The following is a 21,321-nucleotide window of genomic DNA, read 5'->3' as shown; positions in this document are numbered from 1 at the left end:
GGCAGCAGTGATACAAAGGAGTAAGGTGGTCAGCACTGAACGGGAGCGGCACCAAGCCTGCGAGGATAACGGCTGTAACAGCGCCGGAGGGGGCTTTCCCCAACGTCCTGAGCCCCCTGACGGGGCCGGCCGCGCCCAGGGGAGGCCGCCCCCACACAAGGCCCTGAGGAGCTCCGGGGCTCCCGCCCTGGGCCCGCCACGGCGCCCTCAGGCCGGACCCCTCCTGCCCGCCCCTCGCAGGGCGGGGCCGTTGCTACGGGGCGCGCGCGGCGCGGGAACCGAACGGCGGCCGCGGGGCGTCATGGCCGCCCTGTGCGAGGTGAGGGCCGGAACGGAACGGAACAGCCCGTGTGGGGCCGCTGCGGCGGACCGGGGCATCCCGGCGGGCTGCGGGGACTGCCGCCGAGCGGGGGGGCGGCGGTGGCAGCCCTTGGGCCGTTGTCTCCGAGCCGGGAGGGATGTGACTGTGCCGGGAAGAGGGAAAGGGGACGGCAGGGCTGGTGCCGGCCCGGGGCTGTCTGGTGCTGTGGGGGGCTCTGAGGCCGCGGTGGCGGTGGGAGGCAGTGCTGGGCTCGGGGGGGTTCAGCGCTGCTGTGGGGTGGCATCCTGCAGGTGGGGCTGAGACAGAGGGGCTCGAGGAGCTTAATGCTGGGGTTGGCCTGGGTGTGGGGTGCTTTGCAGCCGGGGTTGGTCTGTGTTTGTGGAGAGCGGCACCTCCAGGCTGTTGGAGGGGCTCTGGATCTCTGGGGGGCCGGTGCTGAGGGGGGAGCGCTGCCCTGCTCTGGGGCTGGTTGCTGGTCTGGGATCTGGTCAAATCTTGGGTGGGAAAAGGCTGTGGTGGGGATTGCCAGGGAGGCAGTGGCAATGTGTGTGAGACCAAGGACTGAAGGCTGATCAGCTTGTCCTGAACAATTTTCAAGTGTTAAAACTTTTCTCTCAGGTCTTTGTGTGTTTCTTGCCTGACCTTTGTTGGCCTTTGCAGCAAGGTGCTGTGGGAAGGGTTAGGTGTCAGTCTGTTTTGCTGCAATTCTCATTTGTCCTGCCTGTTTCAACAGGTCTGTTAAATCTTGTGAGTTTGCATCTTATGTGTAAGTAGTGGCCTCTTGGCTACCTGAGCTGAGATGAGCAGCTGTCAAAGCAAAGCTGAGCTTGGCTGCCTGCTCAGGTGATCATGGACATGGCTTATCTGTTCTACAGTCAGCTTTAGAGCCTCTGTGCCAGCAGCATGTTTTAAAAGTGCATGAGGGATTTGTGCAGTCATTCAAGATCCAAGCTAATAACAGCTTGGATAATTTGCTTCTTTTAAATTTTATGGTATATGTGAAATTTGTGTTTTGTGTTGTGCAGTTGCCTGCACAACAGTTCTTGCCTCTACCTGTTTTTTGTGGGGTGTGAATATGTGGCTTGGTTCACTTCTTCTAGAAATGAAATGATTTTTTTGTACAAAGATGGTTCTTAAATCTGTAGTGTCTGAACATTCTTCTCTTCTAGGAAGATCCATCCCTGGAGAGGCACTTCAAAGGCCACAGAGATGCTGTCACTAGTGTGGACTTCAGTCGTGCTAAGAAACAATTGGGTAAATTGTCTGTGTTTTGATGGCCAGAGGATAAAGAAAGAACTGTTCTGCTTCAGTTAGATAGGGGAGCAAAGGAGGTAACTGAGCTCTGCAGCAGCAAAAGGTCTTGCTGTTGCTTCCTGCTAGCAGCAAGTTGAGCACTGCTCCACTCACCTTGCTTGTGTTTTTAATATGTTGTGAAGAGCTGCTGAGCTAACTTTGGTCAATGTTTTGCCAACAGGGAGAGGTGTTGGAGAGTGGTGTAGCCAGGATGCTTTTAAGTCACCAACTCCCTGGTCTTCTGTGCTTAATCTGAAGTGACATTTAACCTGCTGCAGCTGATGCCTCTGCCAATAAGAAAGTGAAGAGATAACCTTCATTTTCTGAGTGTGCGGAAGATTTGCAGCCTGTGGCTATTGCATGGCTGGACTCTTGGAATTAAATTGTCAGTCCAAAGTAATGCATGGCTGGCCTTGTTTTGTTTGAATTTTTAATGAAATGATACATGACATGACTATAATGAAATACACTGCTTGCAATAGACTGGTGAAGCTTCAAGGGCAATGTATTGATGATTGGAAGCTATGATGAGGAGCTGAGTGTTAAATGTAGTTTTAGTGTAATTGGAGGAGAGCTAATGCAAATTTGGTTTTGTGTGGTTTTGTTTTTCCTTTTTTAATTCAGTAAGTGGCTCAATGGATTCGTGCCTGATGATCTGGAGTATGAAGCCTCAGATGAGAGCCTATCGCTTCTTGGGCCACAAAGATGCAGTGTTGTGTGTCCAGTTCTCACCTTCTGGTCACCTTGTGGCTTCAGGCTCTAGAGACAAAACAGTCCGTTTGTGGATCCCTAGTGTGTGAGTACCTACTCCCTTCTGCCTCTCTTTGTGTAACTATGGCTTGGAATTTCTCCTTACTGCTTTGTAGCAGTTCTCTGGCTGTGGGACAGGCATCTCTTTGAGGGAAAAAAGAACCACTGTGTCTTCTCTTTAGTCTGTGGATATGGAGCTCCTAGTGGTACATGATATGCTGGAGACAGATTTTGGACTGAGAGTTCCATGAACCTGTTGGATCTCTAAATATGCTCTGCTTTGGATCTCTCAGTATGCTTTGTGTTTATTTGGCAGAAAAATGCATCTTCCATTTATTTAGAAATGATGTGTGAAGAAAAATGAACCCATTTGAATTGTCTTGCCTGGCTGAGTTAATGGCAGATTGCTCACAGCTGTACCGCATCAGGTGTGCTGAATTCTTGTGTGATGTGGCACTGGAATGGCCAGCTTGGCATGGGCCATTACAGGAGCAGTTGTGAGGTCGCTGCCTGCTTGGCTCTTGTTTCAATGAGCTGTGAAAACACCTCTCTCTTTGCCTGCCTTGCAGCAAAGGACCTGGCAAGAGTACGGAACCAAAGTGTCTTCTTTTCCATTGATCTTTTTGTAAGTGTTTAAATGGTTGCACAAATTAGCTCTAGCATTTTTCCCCCTTTATAGGAAACATGGGTTGTTTCCTGCTCGATTGGCCTCCAGTATGGAACTGGAACAACTGGTTTTAGCTGTGTATTCTGTACTGCTCATGAAGCATGAGCAAGTTTGGGGTTGATCAATGTTTTTATCCTAATGTGGTCACATGCAGTTCCCATAGAAGTGGTGGTTACTAGCATACAGCAGCTCTGTGTTTTCAGGTACTGAAAACAAATGCCTTTGCTGCCCTTTGTGCAGTTTTAAAGAGCTCTTCCCTTTTGTGTAGCAAAGGAGACTCGACTGTGTTCAAGGCTCACACAGGAACAGTGAGAAGTGTTCATTTCTCCAGCGATGGCCAGTCCTTAGTTACAGCTTCTGATGACAAAACTATCAAAGTCTGGACGGTTCACAGGCAGAAGTTTCTGTTCTCACTGAGTCAGCACATCAACTGGGTTCGCTGTGCCAGGTGAGTACAGCCCTCTGACAGACAGAGATGGAGATTTATCCCTCAAAGCAGAGGCTCAGGGTCATGGTCTGGTGCAACACATTTCTGTTTAGGGTGATTCAGGTGTGTCTAGTGACTGAAATACATTGCTGACTTGCAGAGACATCCTTTGAGTAATAGTCTGCACCCACTTTGTGTTTCTCCAGTAATCTCTGTCAATCAGAGGCTTTCCTGCTTTGTGATTTGTTCTGTGTTTTGTTTTTACCTGATAAGGAGAATTCTGTGTCTTGAAGTTGCTAATAGGGAAAAAGGAGAGGTTTCTGCTGTTATTTCAGTTTAATTTCTTTAGACTTGCCATGCCCCTTGTTAAAATGATCACCAGTGCTACCTCTGAAATGTTTTAAATGCTGCCATGATAAGAACATTATTTCCTGATAATGGTTTCAGATTTGGATTCTAGGGGTTATTTATGCATACATGTATCTAGGCTAAAGCCATGGTTCCTCTGTAGGTGAAAAGTTCATTACAGTTCTGGAATGGGGTGGTGGCAGTGGCTAGTGGCACTATAGATGCCCACAGAAGAGCAGAAAGGAAGTTTTTCTGGTATGTCTGATGATCTGTAGTTAGGGACTCAGGTCCTGATTCTGTAAGGTATATTCCTGTGAAGAGGGATCTGGATCTGTCACGTATAGGATATTTTGAGATAGGAACTTAATATATTCTCCTAAGGCACTGGAATGTTGAAGGCTCTGCTGCAGCTGTTTTTTTTTTTTTTTTTTGTGAGTGGCTGTGTTGCTCTGAACTCTTGTGGCAAAGGCAGAAATTGTTTTGAATCAGGGCAGAGAAACAACTTGAGGTACACTTAAATTTAAACAAGTAAGACACAAGATCTTAAGTCAGACTCATGACTTTCCTGAGGGTTATTTTATGTGCTCATGGAGTTAGGGATAGTTTGAGTACTTAGGACTTGCTTTCTTTTCCCTCGAATTAGTGATTGGATTTTCAGACTCACTGATGCCTCTGTGACTTCTTGAAAAGCTAGGTGTGTTTACCAACATGTCAAAACACCTGGCCAAATTCAGTTGACCCTGTACTCCTTTCATTTGAGGGATTTTGTTAATTGCTGTCGCTCTTGCCTTAGATTCTCTCCTGATGGACGATTGATAGTGTCATCCAGTGATGATAAAACTGTCAAGCTGTGGGACAAAACCAGCAGAGAATGCATCCACTCCTTCTGTGAGCATGGAGGGTAAGTACCTGCTGGTGATGTCTGAAGTGGGATTACCTGGGGAATTTACACCTGGTTTGTGAGGTTCAGAGGTCCCTGTCCTGGCAATTATAAAACTGTTTTAAAAACCATTAGCACCTCTTAGAAAAGTAGCCAGTGTGAGGGCCCAGTTGAGAATTGCCCTGGCCCCTTTGACTGCTCGAGGTTAGAACTGTGAGTGTTATATTTCAGTAACTGTCCAGAACATCAAGCCTCAGTTTCTTGGTGCTTATTTATTTTTGGAGATGCTTAAATTCCTTATTTCTTCTTTTATTTTGCTCTGAGTTGACATAAATTAAACATGCAAAAGTGTACTGACAGAATGGCACTTGGATGCTTTGATTTATCTTTTAAGTTTTTAAATAAAGAGGTTATTCAAAACCCCCACTTTGCATTCAGAAAAATAGCTGTTAAATTTGGAATGTAGCAAAAGATAATTTACCCAGAAACATAAAACAAGTCCTCAGAGAACTGAGACTGGAATCTCCCTAATTCATTGCTGCTCTGAATTTCTAGTGCAATATTTTGTTCTTTCTAGGTAATAATGATAAGACATTGTTTTTTTTCAATGCTCTTAAGTATGTGTCTTGTCCAAACAACCTATTGAAATAGGTCAATTTTTTTCAGTACTTGCTACAAGAATAGTCAAAAGATAATTAATTTTATCCAATTTGTTTGGTGAGGAGTTATCTCTTCCTGAAGGGTCTGAAGCTTTTATTGTACTTATGCATTCAAACTAAAAATTGATTGGATTCAGGTTCAGAAAGAAATGTGGCCTCAGCCTTGCTGCTTTCCAACAGGCAACAGATGATTTCAGGCACAAATTCACTATGTTCCATCTTAAATTTAATTAACAGAAGAAAAATTTCTGTTCAGTCTTGTACATATCACTCTGGAAATAATGTTAATGTAGTAGAAGACGTATATTATGCAAACATTAAATGAAGACTTGAAAATGTTGTTGTGACAGTTGGATCCATCAGATTTCAGGAGGTTTGTGTCTACAGCTCCTACACCTGTAATGTGACTACTGCTTAGGTAGGAGCCTGCAGTCTGGCTGGGGTTAGAAATGAGGTCTTAGGAGAAATTCAGCAAAATCAATTTTCAGGTTATCTCCTCCTTTCCTTAACGTTCACTGAGTCATGCTGTCGCTTCCCTTGTGGAACAGGCTTTTTTGATGTGCAGCGGGAGTGGCAGGTAAGCAGTTGGGTTTGGTGCCGTTGGCAGGTTTGTGAACCACGTGGATTTCCATCCCAGCGGTAACTGCATTGCCGCGGGCGGTACGGACAGCACGGTGAAGCTGTGGGATGTCCGGATGAACAGACTGCTTCAACATTACCAAGGCAAGTCAACAGCTTACTGAAGTTGAGCCTTTCCATGTATTGATGCCAATTGCTCTGAGGTCCAAGGATTGTTTCTCCATCAGCTGCTGCTTTTCCAAAAAGGCACTGGGTGAGGCCTGCCAGCAGGAGCCTTTCTTCACCAGATGTCATGCTTTGCTTTGTGTTTAGCTCCACAGCTAATCCTGAAGCTGTCTCATGTTGCAGGTGGGCATGGGTCTTACCGGTGATGCCATTTGGCTCATATTCACTGTTACTGAGAAGGTGGTGTGCAATAAAAAGGATGTGGCCTTTGCCTCTCAGTAAGCCTGTAGGAGGAGTCAGAATTGTATTCCAGCAATTCACAATGTTAGGCTCTTTTATGAGAAAATTAGGAAAAGTTAACAAAAAAGGAAAATCAAAATCAATCAATTGCAATTCTATACTATGATCCGTGTTTATGGTTCCTTTTCCAAACTCTGTTTTTCAGCTTCCATGATTAGCTTTGATGATGCCAAATGGCATCTCTTCCCATTACATGTTCTTGTCCCATTGATTAGTGCTGCTGTTTGGTAGATATGGATAGGAAAAGGGTGCTTTCCCATCCCTGCCAGCTTCTGTGAGATTGATTGACCTATTCTGTGCATTAGTTTCTTCAGCCAAAATGTGGCTTTTCTTTGCTAATAACAGCTTTTAAGGCTGCTGTGATGTTTTTAAAAAAATACATTCTCCAGCACTGTTTTCAGTGTTGATATCTTATTAAACTTAATTTTGCTAACTTTCCCTGAGGAACTGCTTCTGACGTGCTCATAAAGTGGATCAAAGACATGGGGCTGGACCTTGGTGTGTTCTTTCTGCCCTCAACATAAGCTGTGCATTCCTGCTGTGTCAGCCTCCCAGCTTCAGTCATTCTTCTGGATCACAGTCACTCCCAGCTCTCTGATAGTTAACAAAATCTAATAGATATCAAACTTTTTGGTGACTGTTGTTCCAATTCGTCAGTATTGAGCATGCAGTTTGTGTTATAAGTATTGTTAACTTGTGGCCCATATCAAAACTTGGAAACGCCTTCATGAAGTCTTGTTGCTAAAATCAGTAGTGTTTTTAAATACTTGGGCAGTGTCATGTTGTCCTTTAACCTGCTTTATCAGCTTTTCAATGGTGGCAAGATCTGCATTGCATGTTTCCAGCCACAGTATAACTTGGCTCAAAAATTGTCTCTTTCCTGCTTGCCACTTACTGCTATTAAATTGTCCAAATCGAATGTGGTTTAGGCTTGGCTGCCAAGTTGTTTTTTTTTTTGTCTTGAAATTACATATTTCCCTGGTATCCCACCCTTTCTGAATGGCATTTTAGTGTGACACCCTTGCTATTGAAGTGATCGTTTTCCTGGAGGTGTTATTTTTAACAGCCACTGTGTAAATCCTAACTGTCTATTAAGCCTTTAACTAAAAATAGTAATAATAGCTGAAAGAACCTGAAATTGCAATGGTGGTTTTTTGTGGTCACTTCATGCACCTGTGGCTACAAACTGATGTGTTTGTAACATGTTTTGGGGATGTTTATAAGTCCTTCCCTTCTGAGAGTTTTTACATACCTCCTTTTGGCCAAATCTGATTTAGTTTTGTGGCTCCCCTGTGAGGCTGAAAGTCCTGTCCCACTAGATGGCATCTGTGCCTTCAGAATGTGCTGATGCTGCCTGATTTCCAGGGAATCCATTTTAAACATGGAGTTGCATGGAGGAGTTAATAGATGAGTAGCCCTGCCTCGGGCTCTTGCGTCTTAAGGTTGGGCTGGTTTCCAGCACTGATTAGTCTTTTAGCAGTGCTGCTCTTGTTGCCAGCACTTGTTCCAACTGTGACATTTGTAAATGAAAGTTGGAAGTAGAGAGCAAGCTGCAAAACCTTTTGTATGGTGTGTTTTTCTTTGAGCCAAGCAGAGTATGCTCTGGTCACGTTTACTGTACAGGAGAACACACAGATGCTTTGTTTGGTTCTCTGCTTGGCACTGACTCTTTTGTACAGCAAATTTTGTACAGCGCCTACAAAAATGGCCAGTGTTTATTGCCTGACATTTTTTCCCTGTCCAGAGCTGTGTGTGGGACACCTCTGTAGCAGGTCTGTGGAAACAACTCTAACCTGTTTTTTTATTCCTGCTTAAAAAGAATAATTGGTACTTCTATTCAGTTTAGATGGGACTGGTGGTGGTGATCTCTTCAGTAGAGACTGTGGCTGTTTCAAATTCATCCTAATTTATCTTCTCCCTGGTGATACTAAGGATTGCATTACATAAAAGTCGTCTTGTGGGGCTTGAGACAGTTTTGTGCAGGCTGGGAGGACTTAATTTTAGGTGTTAACCCCCAGTATAAGTCCCCTAAGAGGCTCTTACTTTGCTAGGGCTTGGCTGGCAGGAGGGTGGGCTTGTAGCAACGAGTCACTGGGAGATGCCACCTGCTGCTGCACTGGATTTCTTGTTCACAGCATGAAATCAAGTGAGATGGCAGGATGTGTTGGCACTTTTTTTGGAGAGGTGTTGTGAATGGTCTTGTGGGAGGTATGAGCTGCTTTGACAGTAGAGATGAACTTTTCTCTGCGTTTACAAGAGCCAGTAACTCCTTGGACACAGAAACTGTGACTGCTTATGCAGCTACAGTCTGTGTGACTTTTTCCATTATGGAAAGGATTTTTTTTGTGAAGCTGGAAATACTTTATTTACCTTCTGGAACTTGGAAATGTGATACATTACTAACCTTGTCTATTTCTGATGTGATTCCTTTCAGGACTGTCCTTAGTTGATAAGATACATTTACATTTACCTGAATATAGACACTTAAGGGGGTGAGGAATATTACAAATCACTCAATAAGATTTTCAAGGGAGAAAGATATTTATCACTCATAAGAAAAAAGTCCACACAGACCTTTTTCTCCTTTAATACATAGCATGATACAAGGTTGGGGGTAGAGGAAGATCTAGCTGTGTGACAGAGACAGTATTCACCAACAAGAATAACAGTTTAGAAGTTACCTCTGTTAAGGTTTTCTTCTGTTTTGTAACAGTCTGGGTCAAGAGGAGTTGTTTTCAGAACTTAGCTGAGGTGTTTAGTGTTCCTGAGAATTTCAAAAGTAGAGGCATTCTGTTTTACAGCAAGGTTATTTCAGCTATCTGCTTCAAATCCACGTATGCAAAAAATAATATTTGCTTCTAATGTACTTAAAATGGCATTTTAAGGGGGTTCTTAACATGCAGTGTGGATTCAAAATGCACAGTAGACTCTCAACAGAATATAAATTTAGTTGGGTGTGATGTATCAGAAGTAGTGGATTTGAGATACCAGAACATTTGGAGGGCATATAGTATAATTAGGAATAATTTGATGGTTAAATCCCTTCTCAGGCATATTAATATTCTGTAATGTCACATACACTCAGGAAGCTGGGCATATGTGAAGTACTGCGTGTTCTCATAAATAAATATGTTCAATAGCCTGTTCTGTAAAAGTTTGGGGAGGGAAAAAAGTCATATATTAAATGTTTAATGTTACACTGAACTTCAGTAGAGTTTGACTTTTTTCCTAGAACATTTTCTTTAGCTTTTTGCAGAATAAATCTTGGGCTTCATCTTTATGCAGGGAAAATGGCTTTATTGCAAGTTCACACTCTCGATAGTTTGTCTTTTTGTTTTAAATTTTTGGCGAAACAAATAGGATGTCTGAGGAAATAATGCTTATACTGGACCATTTTCAAGTTGCTCTTATTTCCTAGTTTCTCTTAACCCCAGTCTTGGCTAGAGTCAGAAAGTAAACCAAAAGAAGTTGTGCAGTGTCAACTCTGAGTGTCTTCCATTGTAATTTCAGTCTTTTCAGTGTCCTGAGATGCAGATTTTAATCTAGAATGACTTGAGAGTGAGGCCAGCAGCTCCACAGTGGTAAAGTACATCAATGTCCAGCACTCTCACAGAATCCTGTAGTTCACTTGCACATACAGTACATTTTGGGGCTATACTGGAAGCTTTTGTAGCATTAAGTCTCCCAGAATAATTGGCAAAGCTTCCTTTTTCCTTTCAGTAAAGTAGTGCCTATTTTTACAAGAATTGAGTTACTGTTATTGTTCTCCAGTGCTTTGAAGAGCTTTTGTGGAATGTTTCCCCCATGATAATTTTCCTGTTGAATTTTATAACAGAAAATTGCAATGTGCTCGTGCTTTATTTTATTCTTTTGCCTTGGTCTTATGTAACCTGGTCTTGGTGACTATTATACTTTTTTTTTTCCATCCTTAGTGCACAGCTCTGTGGTCAACAGCCTTTCCTTTCATCCCTCTGGAAACTATCTGGTTACTGCTTCCAGCGATTCAACTCTTAAGATTCTGGACTTGTTAGAAGGAAGACTTCTCTATACTCTGCATGGTCACCAGGTGAGGCAAAGCCTTTTTTACAGTAATGTACAGACTCACAATAAACTGAGCAAGTGCATGCTTGAGACTTTCATTCTTCATGACCAGAAATTGTTTGAAATCTTCCTTGTGTAAAATCATGATTATAATGCTAATAATCTTTGAGATCATCACTGTTTTGAAGGGAAGGAAGTAAGGCAGGAATGGAGAGAATGAGAAAGCAAGACTGAAAGTGAGCTCCAATACTGAGGATTCAAGTCTAAGGCAGAAGGAGCTCAGAGCAGCACCCTTGACTCTGACTGACCCTGTCAGCCTCTAGTGCGGCTCTGTCTCCCTCCCTCTAGAGAGCTGCAAATAACACTTGGCTCCCTGACACAGGTGTTTTGAAGATAAATGCTGTTCACCTGGCAGGAGACTCAAGAACAGTAACAGTAAAATAGAGGTTATCTATTTTGGGATTTGATTTGGGAACATCTTGTTAATGGACTGAATCATACAATTGAAGGTGATAAATGGTGCTGGTTGGTTAAGTTTAACTGATTGGCCAATTAGTATTATGCTGCTGGATGTGTTGCTTGTAAGGTTAATTTTATGAATGCTTGGAGCTCTATTTCTAAATCTTAAATGAAAATAAATAGACTAATTTCATTGTCCATGCAGAGTGGGGTGTGAAAAAGCAGGATTGCCTTAAGGGATCCCTTTCCAAAGGGACAAAGAGAACAGAAATTGTTAACCCGCTTGTGTCTCTTTTAAAGTGGGGGATGAGTTTTAAAGCATAAAAACTGTCAGGGGGAAATCACAGCCTGAAGCTTTTTGGAGATGACGGGGATTGTTGTGGGCAATAATGGTATCTGTGTGAGCTGTAAATCTGATAATTCTGTCTTCTTGTGGCTTTGTTTAGTGACTGCCTTATTTGATGTCTAAAAAGATCAAGTTTCTTCTGTAACTTCTCTTTTGCTGTATATTAATAAAATTTTCTTTTTTCTTTTTTTTTTTTTTTTGTAATATTAATGGAAAAAATAGGAAAACCTTGTGCTTAAATCTTTCATGAAGTAGAGCTTTAAAATTGACCAAAGGGTTCAACTGTTAAAAGAATGGGGAGGAGATAACAAATGCTGGTTATCCTAACATGTCAGCCTTGGCTGTATAAAACTGTTCTTGGAAGACTGGACTAAGTGGATACTTCTATCAGATAGGGGCTGCAAAGCTTCTGTTGCTTTACTGTTGTTTTCATATTTATCTGTTGTGTTAATCTGCCAAGTGAGTTCTTGGGAAGAAGCTTCCTGGAAAATGGTAAGTGTTAGAAGCATGGGAAATCTTTACACTTCTCCCCTTCTCTCAGGAAGGGATGTGCCTGGTTATGGTTCAGCAGGAGGCTGAACCTGCTTTCCATTTTTCTCCCATTTCAGCTGCTAGCTGTGCCTCACTGACTGCAGTAGCACAAAAAAAAAAAAAAAAATAGAGTTTAGCATTGAATGAGAGTCCAAAACTGATTATGGTGATGGAGATCTTCAGAATGAGCAGCAGAAAGTCCCTTTAGGCTAATGTTGTACTTTACTCGAGGCTTTAAAAGAACAGTTTGTGGGTCATCTGTTCAAAAGTAGAAGTAAAGCTCTCTGTTCTTCCTCCCTGCTGCTTCAGATCAGTAAAACAGTGTCTGCCTCTTTCTCCTGGGCATCTGACTGGGATTGGAAAAGCTTTGCCTTTGGCACAGCTGAAGAGTAGCTGCTGTTGTGGCATTTACAGCTTCTTCAGTTTGGAAACAAGTGCAAGTATTGAAGTGGCTGATAGAGCTTTCTGGTTGCCTTTAAGGCTATTGCACTGAGATATGTGTGGAACCAGTCTTGGCACAGTCCTGCCTGGCATTCCTTGTCTGGCATGTGCTGTATTGTTGTGGGTTGGTTCTTTTACTGCCTGATTGAACTGATACCTTGCTTTTCCACCAAAAGCATATGGCAACCTGTGCTTCATTCCCAGTTAGCCACTGTCAGTGGCTACAGGCTGTGCTGTCACCAGGGGTGGATTCCTGCACTGGCTGCTTCTCCAGCTAGTTCTGCTCATAGATAAATCCACGTTACTTGATAATGAGGGACTTTTTTGTCCCCTCTGTTATTACTGTGATTTGTGCCAGTATCCCCAAGAGGCTAAAAACAAAGTTGTGTGGACTTTTTGGTCATTAAATTGATTTGCCTTTTTAAGTGAGTGCTGCAGGTTAGTTGCCAGATGGACAGCCTGTTCTGAAGATGTTCTTGAGTTGTGACTTTTTGAGGTTGAACGTTCTGGTTGACACTTTGTTCCTGCTTTGACAGCTGGCTGCTGTTACATTGTTCTGGGAAGGCTGCATGCAAGTGGACACTTAAAGGAAAAAAACCCTACGGTCCTTTAGTCATACTTTGACGCAACTGCTAGAGTGCCAGAAATTTGTTAGCAGCTGATTAGCTGTAGTTTGCATGGGGAGGTTGGCCAAGTTTACATTGCTGTCTTTAATTGAAATGTAGCTGGCCCCTTGTAGCAGAAGGATCATGAGAGGCAGAAGTTTGCAGCTTGGAGCTGACTTCTTGCAGCTGCAGAATATCATTCTGTATTGTGCTGCATATCTTGGTTCTGGAGTGCTTCAAGCTGTGAAGTACTCTTATCTCATTCCATACAGATGAGACACTGGCTTGGTATGTAAATCCACCTCTAGTACTGAATCATTGTTGAAGAACAGAATGTTTTGAGGCCTCTAAGCCACCCCCAGAGAGTTGCTAGAGGAGAGCAGGTATGTACATGGTACTTGTCTGCCCTTTGGAGTGGTTTAATTAGAGCATTTCCAGACTGACTTCTCAGTGGAATGGAAATTCTCAGTAAATATTTAGAAAACATCTCATGGTTATGTTCATAAATAGGAAGATAGAAAATGCAAAGTTACAATTCTTCATGCAACCTTGATTTGAACTGTGAAGTAGCTACATTTTACCTACCTGGGCAACATCAATGCTCCCTGCCTTGCTCACTGACTAATGAGTGAGGTCTCCTGAGCAGGTGCACAGGAAACAAATGTGCTTCTTTACTGTCAGCTGCCAGCCCTGCCTAGGTGGCATTAAACATCTATGCAGGCCTGTCCTCTTTGAAGAGTGTGAGGACATCTCGGAAGTCAAACAAAAAAGAAAGAAATGTGTGTTGCAAACAACAAGCAATTGACTTAAGGCTAGGATTTCTGAGTCTTGAAAGGAAATATGAGTTCTTTGTCCTTGCCTTGTGTTTCTATAGACTGAAACTTTCAGGAGTTAAAGCTGCTAAAGATTCAGCTGTAAGATGCCAGTATAAATTTTCCCTATGTTTTTTGTAGCTCTTACTCCCTGGTGAAGGAGGGTGCAAACATGTCAGTCTTGCTCAGGACTTTTTCAAAGCCCAGTGTACTGAGAATCCCTGGGTCTTGTCAGAGGTATTTCACCTGAAAACATCCTTGTTGTCATTGCTACCTCTGTTCTCTGTGCTTTTCTCCTTGCTTCCCTTCCCTTCTTCCTTTCCTGTGTGACTTGCCCTCTCCTCATATGCTGAAAAGCCCTGTCAACAGTGGTAATGACTGCTCTGTTTATTCTTAGTTCTTTTATGCCTAGAACTAATGAGGCCAGGGCTGGGATCCCAGAGTGCTGGTTGTTGCTGGATTTGCTTCTCAGGCCTTGTCTCCTCTCATGTCTCCTCTTTCTCTTTGCACTAGTTAGTCTGTTCCTGGACAGTTTTTTCTGAATGTACTGGCTCCCACTTTGACTTCTCCTTTCCTTTTGTGGCAGTGGAAGAGGAAGCTCTCCTTTATTTCAACTATTTGCATCCTCTAGATATGCCTTACTCCAACTCTTAGCATTTTCCTTGCTCTCTTACCTGGCTTTTCTCTGCTATGCATTGGTTTCTTGCAAAACCAAAACAAAAAAAGTAAAAACCTACTAGCATCCTTGACCCCACTTGTCTCTCTACCTTCCTTCCACCCTGCGTCTCCTTTCATAGTGCAGACAGTGCATCATTAAATGACTCTTCTCTGGTTTATTCCTGGACCCTCTCCAACCTGGCTCTTGTTTCTTCTCTGATGCTGAAGCTGAAATGTTAGCTCTGTTCCTAGCTGAAGCCTGAAAGTCTGGCCTCTCTTGACTTGCTTGTTGGTGTTGGCCCTGTGGTTGTTGAAGTATTGTGCCTTCTGTGCCCAGCAGCTCTGGGAGAAGAAGAGGGTGTTCAAGAGGGATTTCTCTGTGATTGTCCACTCATTATTTATGGATGATAGACATTCATCTGCTGCCTGTGTGCAGGTGTGGCTCTGGGCTCCAGACTAACCTCTTGGCCTTTCTCTTAAGTATTTCTTTAAGAGATATCTATTTTTAGCTCTACCCTTGAAAGCTTTGTGTTCAGGGATGCTATTCCTGTTGTCTTATGTCACCCCTGTGTCAGTTGTTACTGATGGTATTAGCATCCTGCTAGTCACTTGGTGGTTTAATCTGTGTCCTGGCTTCAGATCCCGTCCCTCTTGGTGATAAATGCATTCAAGTCATTCAGAATAGTCTCACCATCTATTTTGAAGGCCAAACGTAATGTTTTATGTAGACTGATCAACCTGGGAAATGCTGGGGCCATAAAGGCCTTGCAGTCACTAACCTTCTTTGTAGGAAGTGAGAAAATAGGCAGAAGGTGTAATATCTATCTCTACCCATAAATTATGTAATTTGCTGGGCCTCACCTTTCTCACCTGTGCAAGCAGCTAGGAATGGGCTGTCACCTGGTGTTTCAGCTGCCATTCCATGTGTATCTGACCTTGCCTGAGTTGTGTTCACTGGGAATGCTGCAGCAGTGAGGCTTGATGCTGTTATCATTCCTTCTCTATGACTTCCTTTTTCATTATGGCTGCTTTCCTCTATCCAGTGTTTGAGCTATTTGTCCTTTTCAAGGCTCTCTGGTACTTGCCTCTACATTGCCTGGTACTCTTTCATTAGAGGGATTAATTGAATGTCAGTTAGTGGCCATGTTCTTCTCACGCAGCAATTTCAGTGGGTGACTTGTTGCTTTCTTCTGTATTTTCTTCAAAATTCCTGCAGCTCTCCCAGTATCACTAAAGCTGCTGTTATAATTTCAAATTCTACTGGACATGCAAAAAGCTTGACAGTCCTGACGTTTACCTGCTGAGGATTAAACAGAAATGTTCCTTACCACTGACTTGTGGTGTATGTCATTGCCCAACCCCTTCTTCCTGCAGCTTGCTGTCTAGTCTGAGGCAAGAAGCTACTGGAGTTTGGGGATTGGTGCTAGCAGCTTGTGTGGAGCACCTTGGGCAATGGGGGTTCAGACTGGAAGTTCTGAACCTCCAGAAAATACTAATAGAGGGCCCTTTGATCCTGCTACAGAAGATAAGATCCTTCTATAGACCCAGCCAAGAAGGCTGCTGCATCCCACAAGTTCTAGTTATGTGGGAAATAAGCTTAAAATTCTCTCTACAACTTCTGTAGAAGAATATGCAACTGCTAGTTATTGATACTTTTAATGCAAGCAGTAAGTTAAAAAAAGGGGGGGGGGAAATGGTTCAAGTTCTTCATTCTCCAATCTCATGTCTGTTACCCAGATCTTCATCAGAAATCTGTTGGATTTCTGCTGCACTTTCCTGGGACAAATGGAAGTTAGGCTGTGTCTAATAACTGCCAAATGTAGCTTTTTATTTTTGTTTGGTGCGTCAATATTAAATTGCAAGGGCATTTGGCAAACTGTTGCTATAGCAAACCTGTTGTATCTTGGAAGAGTTCTGGGAGTGTATGGAGCAGGAATACTTTTTCACTTAACTTGTGTCAACAAATCTGTAGAGGATGTTGCGTCTGTAGATGTGTTTGTTCCCTTTCTTTCAATTTATAAAGGCACATTCAGTCTTTGATACAATTTTCTATTTTGAGAAGAATATGTTCTGTTGAACTTTTTTTCCCTTTAGAATGCCATGACTTTGGAGTTAGTTCATTGCCTGTTTTGATGTGATTTGTGTTGTACTAGATTTTGTCTAAATACACTGAAATATTTAGACTGATAAAAATATTTTTAGTAAACACTGCTCCTTTCCAGTGTTCCTCGCTTATGCTTGTTCCTGAACACTTTGTCTTAAATTTGTTTCTGCCCTACTAACTCTGACTGGTTTATTATAGTCCAAGAGCAGCTTCTGTACTCAACTTCTGTTATCTTGGAGCAGTATTCACCACTGCAGTTTTCTGGCTGTGAGGTTGTTTCTGCTCTTTCTTACTGCTTGTCTTTCACTTTTGCATTTTTTTAGACCCTCCATTCCTGACACGTGGTTAGAGAGCTGAACACTGGGGTAAGTGGGTGGGAATAAAGGCAGAGGCACAGTTTGTCTCAGCTGATTGATGGCAGTGTCTTTGGTCTGAATTATCTACCCTAGTTATTGCTGTGTCAGGTGAGTGAGCTTAGTCACACCAGGGACTGCGCCTGCGCTTTGGAGTTGCTGCTACTGGAGCATTCCTGGCAAGTCCTCTCTAGTGAGGTGTTGCTATGGGAGGCCTCAAAACATTTTGAAATCACTGCATGTTAAATGATAATATGGAAACACCTTTATGTGTTTTAAGGAAGCTAAAACTGTTCACACTGGGATTGAGCACAGCAAGGCTCTGGTTTTGCTGCCATAACCTTGTGCCAGCATATTTGGAAGCCCACAGGACTGTGGGGCACAGGTTGCAGTGGGAGCTGGGTGCTTATCTCATATGCAATCTTTGGGTATTTGTCTATCTTCGGGATTTATTATGTTGAATTCACTTTTACAAAGAAGGCAAAGAAAGGGTGTGAGGTTTTCATGCAATGTCCACTGGAAGGATGTGGACTCAGAATTGTGTCCTTCCAACAGGGAAGGAAGAAGGAGAAGCTTCTTAATTACCTTCTGAGATACATGGTCTTACTTGAAATGCCTCTGTCAGGAGGTGGATGATCAGTGGTGGAGGTTTCTGGTGGTTGTTGTGGCTTTTCTGGTTGTTTTTGTGTTTGTTTTTGGTGTTTCCTCAAACCCTCTCCAGCCAGTCAGCTCCATAGGCAGCCTCTGGAAGTTCTCATTCTGACCTCTGCCCCTGCTGCTGAACAGTCTGCAGAGGAATGTGTTCAGCAGCTGACATAAAACTCCAGGATCTGGGTTCCCAGCTGTTTACTCTGAGCAGAACAGTTTGTCTGTTGTGCCTGGGCTCAAACACATGTAGCAATTCCTCAGCTCTGTTTGATTGCAGATCAGAGCTCCTGTCTCAGCCTGCCATGTGCATCCTCCTGTGTGCTTGCTGGAAGGTGGAAAACACATTGAAATAGGTGTGTGGTGTGGGAGGTGGGCTGTAGCACTCAGCAGCATTTAAAGTCCCTCAGAACTGAGTGTTTTAAGCATGAGGCTTCTTCAAAATGCAAGTCCAGTGCAGAGGTGATCCTGGATACATTAGCTCTGGCATCTCTCCTATCAGACTACGAAGAGAAAAGCAGTTTAAGCCAGCTTCCTATACAAAAACCTCATTGTTTCAACACTTTTAATAAATGAACGGGAGTTTTAGAAATTTCTAATTGTAAAGTGAAGAGGGAATGTTTGTGGGGAACAAGAAAAAGCCTGGTGATGTAAAAATTGGTTTGTTCCTGTCTCTGCCATGGATATTGAAAAGTGGGTGTCTTAAACTGGGGTCAAAAGTGTGGGAAACGGTAAGTGCCAGCAAGCTGAGCATCTTAATCATGGCCCATTTACCTGACAGGTAAGAGCTTTTCAAATTTTGCCTTTAGATTGCTGATGTCAAATGATAAATAGCTTTTAAAGCTGTAATGAATGGAACATTGTAACAATTCATTTTCTTTTATCTTTTTTTTTAAACCTGTGTTTTAAATGTATTTGCAGGGACCAGCTACCTGTGTAGCATTTTCAAGAGATGGAGACTTATTTGCCTCTGGAGGTTCTGATGAACAGGTACCTGATTAATTTCTGAGTTATAATCCAGATTCACATTTCCTTAAAAGCTGCTGCTTTTTGTTGTCTGTTGAACAATGGGGAAAGCAAAAGTGTAACCTTTATGAAGTATGTCTGGACCAGGCTGAAGCAACTTGTTGTTTTATGAACAAAAATCTGGAGGTCAAACCCAATTTTTTTGCTGGTAATATAAGACATGTAGCCCAAGAAACCCATACTCAATTGCCAAACTGCAAACCAGCCTAGCCTGTGCTGCAAATATGTCCTGGTTTTAGCATGGTGAGTTGCCCTGGTGAAGACACAGACTTCAACCCAAAGTAGTGGTCTGAGTAAGGATCATCAGTCTTCAAAGAGCTGTGTTGCATTGCTGCTAATCCCCAGGCTGGACCAGGTGGCAATGCCCATCTTAGCAGCACCTTTGTGAAGAGACAGATTTGTCTATTCGTTAAGAACATCACCTTTTTTTTTTCCCTGTTGCACACTGGAATGGCCTTGTTGGTTAACCATGCAACAGTGAAAGAAAATTGCTTTTATTTTATGCAAAGCAGTGATGCAGATTTGTAAATGAAGAATAAGTGCTCTTTCTGATAACCAAATGAGCTGTCTGGATTGATTGCTCTTCAACTTTTTTAGACTTGTAAAGTCACTGCTGAGAGGTTTGCTCCATGGATTTCCTCTTGATATGTTGAAGTAATTTAAGTGTCAGAGGCCTCTTTTCTGAAATCAGTACTGTGTTATGGAAAGCAGAGGCCTATAAGTGGGATTTAAGTTTGGTGTCCAGCTGACAAACTAGCTTAAGATCTCTAATGCTGGTATTGGTTCTAACTTTCCTTTTCCTCTGAGTCTCATGATAAATGAGTGACTGAGTTGGAGTGTGGTTGATAAATGTTATAATGCTGAGCACAGTATTTAAAAATATTTGTGGTTTTAATGGTGTATTCTTCATGTTGCTTTGAAGTTCTCTTGGTCCTTCTAGTTTAATGATGTTCTTGACCCAAAGAATGCTGAAAGAGGTCACTTAGCCATTGAGAACTCAGTTAAACTGTCTGTATTTAGTAGCATATTTACAAACAACATCTTTAATTTAATCAATGACAAAGCTCTTCTAGGGAAACTTCTTGTGGATTCGCTGATTCTTCTCTGAAGGGTTGAAAAAAATGACCTATAAGCAAACTTAGATGGGAAATTTTAATGGAGTTAACTTTCTTCTGCAGGTGATGGTGTGGAAGACCAACTTTGATGCTGATTATGGTGAGGTAGTGAAACCCCAGAAATACAGCAGCAGTGTGGATGGGACCCATGGCACTGGGGTAGGTCAGCAACCAGTAATTGTGGAGAGTTCCTTTCCAGTACATTCGGTGCAGCCTTGGCGTGTGTGACTTAGGTGGTTGAACTGTAGAATCATCTTTCTGTGCTGTTTATTTGAGCTGCAAGACACCTGTTTTTTTTAACTAACCTTGCATTGTTTGTTTTTAACTTTACATATAATTGCCCTATGAAATAAGTAATGATCTTAAAAGGAAGATAAACTTAGTGCATGTATAGATGTGTTTTTTAGTAACAGCCACTGTTTAGGAATGTGTGGTTCATAATGACATGAATGATAGCTCACCAAAAAAGCAGATGTAAGCAACAACTTAAGTTGGCTTTGCTAGCTGACATGAATCCTTCAGGCTGGTGTCACTCCTGAAAATAGAATTCATGATATCTTTTCACTGACAGTCAGCAAAGACAAAAAAAATTGCCTCGCGTAGGTGTCACACATGACAAATAGGTGACATATTGTACTGGAGCTTCTTTCCTGAATACCTGGAGACATTAGTTCATATCTGTTCCCTGAATCATGTGTTGAGACCTCTGAGTTCTGACTGTACCTGAGGATAAATCCAGCAGCTGAGCAATTCAGTGATGCACTGCTCTGAGTGGAACTTAGATCAGTGCATCAGATGCTGGCTGTTACAAAAGTGACCCTTGAAAGCTGCTGCCCGTAAAAGCTGTGATTTTTGCGCATGGTGGTGATTCATTTAAAGGTCTTTATTTTGTCTTGTCAATCTCTGGATATTTTTGATACATTTGGGTATACTTAGAGGATTTTGCTGTATGTTACTACCATGGCTGATTTTTAGTTAATGTTGCTCAGCATGAGCTGTAAACTGAAAGGCTTTCTGTGAACCAGGGGTCTGTGCATAAGTGGCATTGCCCCAGCCGAAGGGCAAACTTTAGGCAAAATCTGTTGCTCTCTGGCAGTGTCTTTGACCATATCAATTTTTATCTTTACTGGGGCAGCAAAGTTATCTCTCAAGCACATTGGTGTTTTTATTTAATATGGCTTGAGTCCATTGCTGGAGATACTGGAATAGCCACAGTATTTTGGGATGAACAAGATTCTAGTTTGCAGCTCTAAGCCTGATGCCCTACTGTGAGGAGTGCTGTGTGAAGAAAGCAAACAAAACCTGAGGTTGGTTAATGGAGGTTAGTGGGAGAGCATGGGAGGGAGCAGTCACATAAGGAAGGAGGTGAAAGTGTTTATTGATCCTTGGCTGGTTTTGGCTAAATCTGACTACTTCCTGTTCCTCCCGTCCTGTTCTAACTCTAAAGCTATGCAGGCTATGAAACTATCAGTCCAATGACCTCTTTGTTTATTAGCCTATTGAACTGGTCTAGCTTTGAACTCCATCTGCTTTAATTTAAAATATGGCATAGTGTAATACTGGGCTGAAATACAGCATAGATAGATCCTTTCTGGGAAAAAAAGGCACTTTTGGTTTGTTGCATGCTTAATGGCTTAAAAAATGCAGACACGGTATCAGCTAATAGAAAGGATGGTAAATTTGCCCTCCTCTGTGCTGCTGTTATTGCCAGAGCATCTTATCCAGTAGTCTTTTAAAGAAAGGAAGAAAATGCCTGAGCTCTTCTAAAACTTAATTTTTCATTATAAAACCTCTTA

The 21,321-nt window shown here is 42.5% G+C and overlaps 1 protein-coding gene across 4 annotated transcripts in view; it reads left to right on the top strand.

Moving 5' to 3' along the window:
• The first annotated feature begins 242 nt into the window (after positions 1 to 242).
• Positions 243 to 21,321, top strand: part of POC1A (POC1 centriolar protein A) — a 44,527-nt gene continuing 23,448 nt past the window's right edge. For 2 of the 4 annotated variants that reach the window (XM_059856322.1, XM_059856321.1), the window contains exons 1-9: positions 243 to 319; positions 1,492 to 1,576; positions 2,240 to 2,411; positions 3,301 to 3,480; positions 4,601 to 4,708; positions 5,954 to 6,069; positions 10,323 to 10,456; positions 18,306 to 18,374; positions 19,589 to 19,684. In XM_059856322.1, the coding sequence (XP_059712305.1) occupies positions 302 to 319; positions 1,492 to 1,576; positions 2,240 to 2,411; positions 3,301 to 3,480; positions 4,601 to 4,708; positions 5,954 to 6,069; positions 10,323 to 10,456; positions 18,306 to 18,374; positions 19,589 to 19,684 (978 nt within the window). In that variant the 5' untranslated portion in view covers positions 243 to 301. Of the gene's footprint in view, positions 320 to 1,140; positions 1,166 to 1,491; positions 1,577 to 1,632; positions 1,654 to 2,239; positions 2,412 to 3,300; positions 3,481 to 4,600; positions 4,709 to 5,953; positions 6,070 to 10,322; positions 10,457 to 18,305; positions 18,375 to 19,588; positions 19,685 to 21,321 lie in introns of those variants that run through there. The other 2 variants (XM_059856323.1, XM_059856324.1) reach the window with 2 other exon arrangements.

The sequence above is a fragment of the Haemorhous mexicanus genome, chromosome 11 (assembly GCF_027477595.1).
Source record: "Haemorhous mexicanus isolate bHaeMex1 chromosome 11, bHaeMex1.pri, whole genome shotgun sequence".
Lineage (NCBI taxonomy): Eukaryota > Metazoa > Chordata > Aves > Passeriformes > Fringillidae > Haemorhous > Haemorhous mexicanus.
The sequence above is the reverse complement of the archived record's forward strand: the minus strand, read 5'-3'. Positions and strand labels throughout refer to the sequence as shown.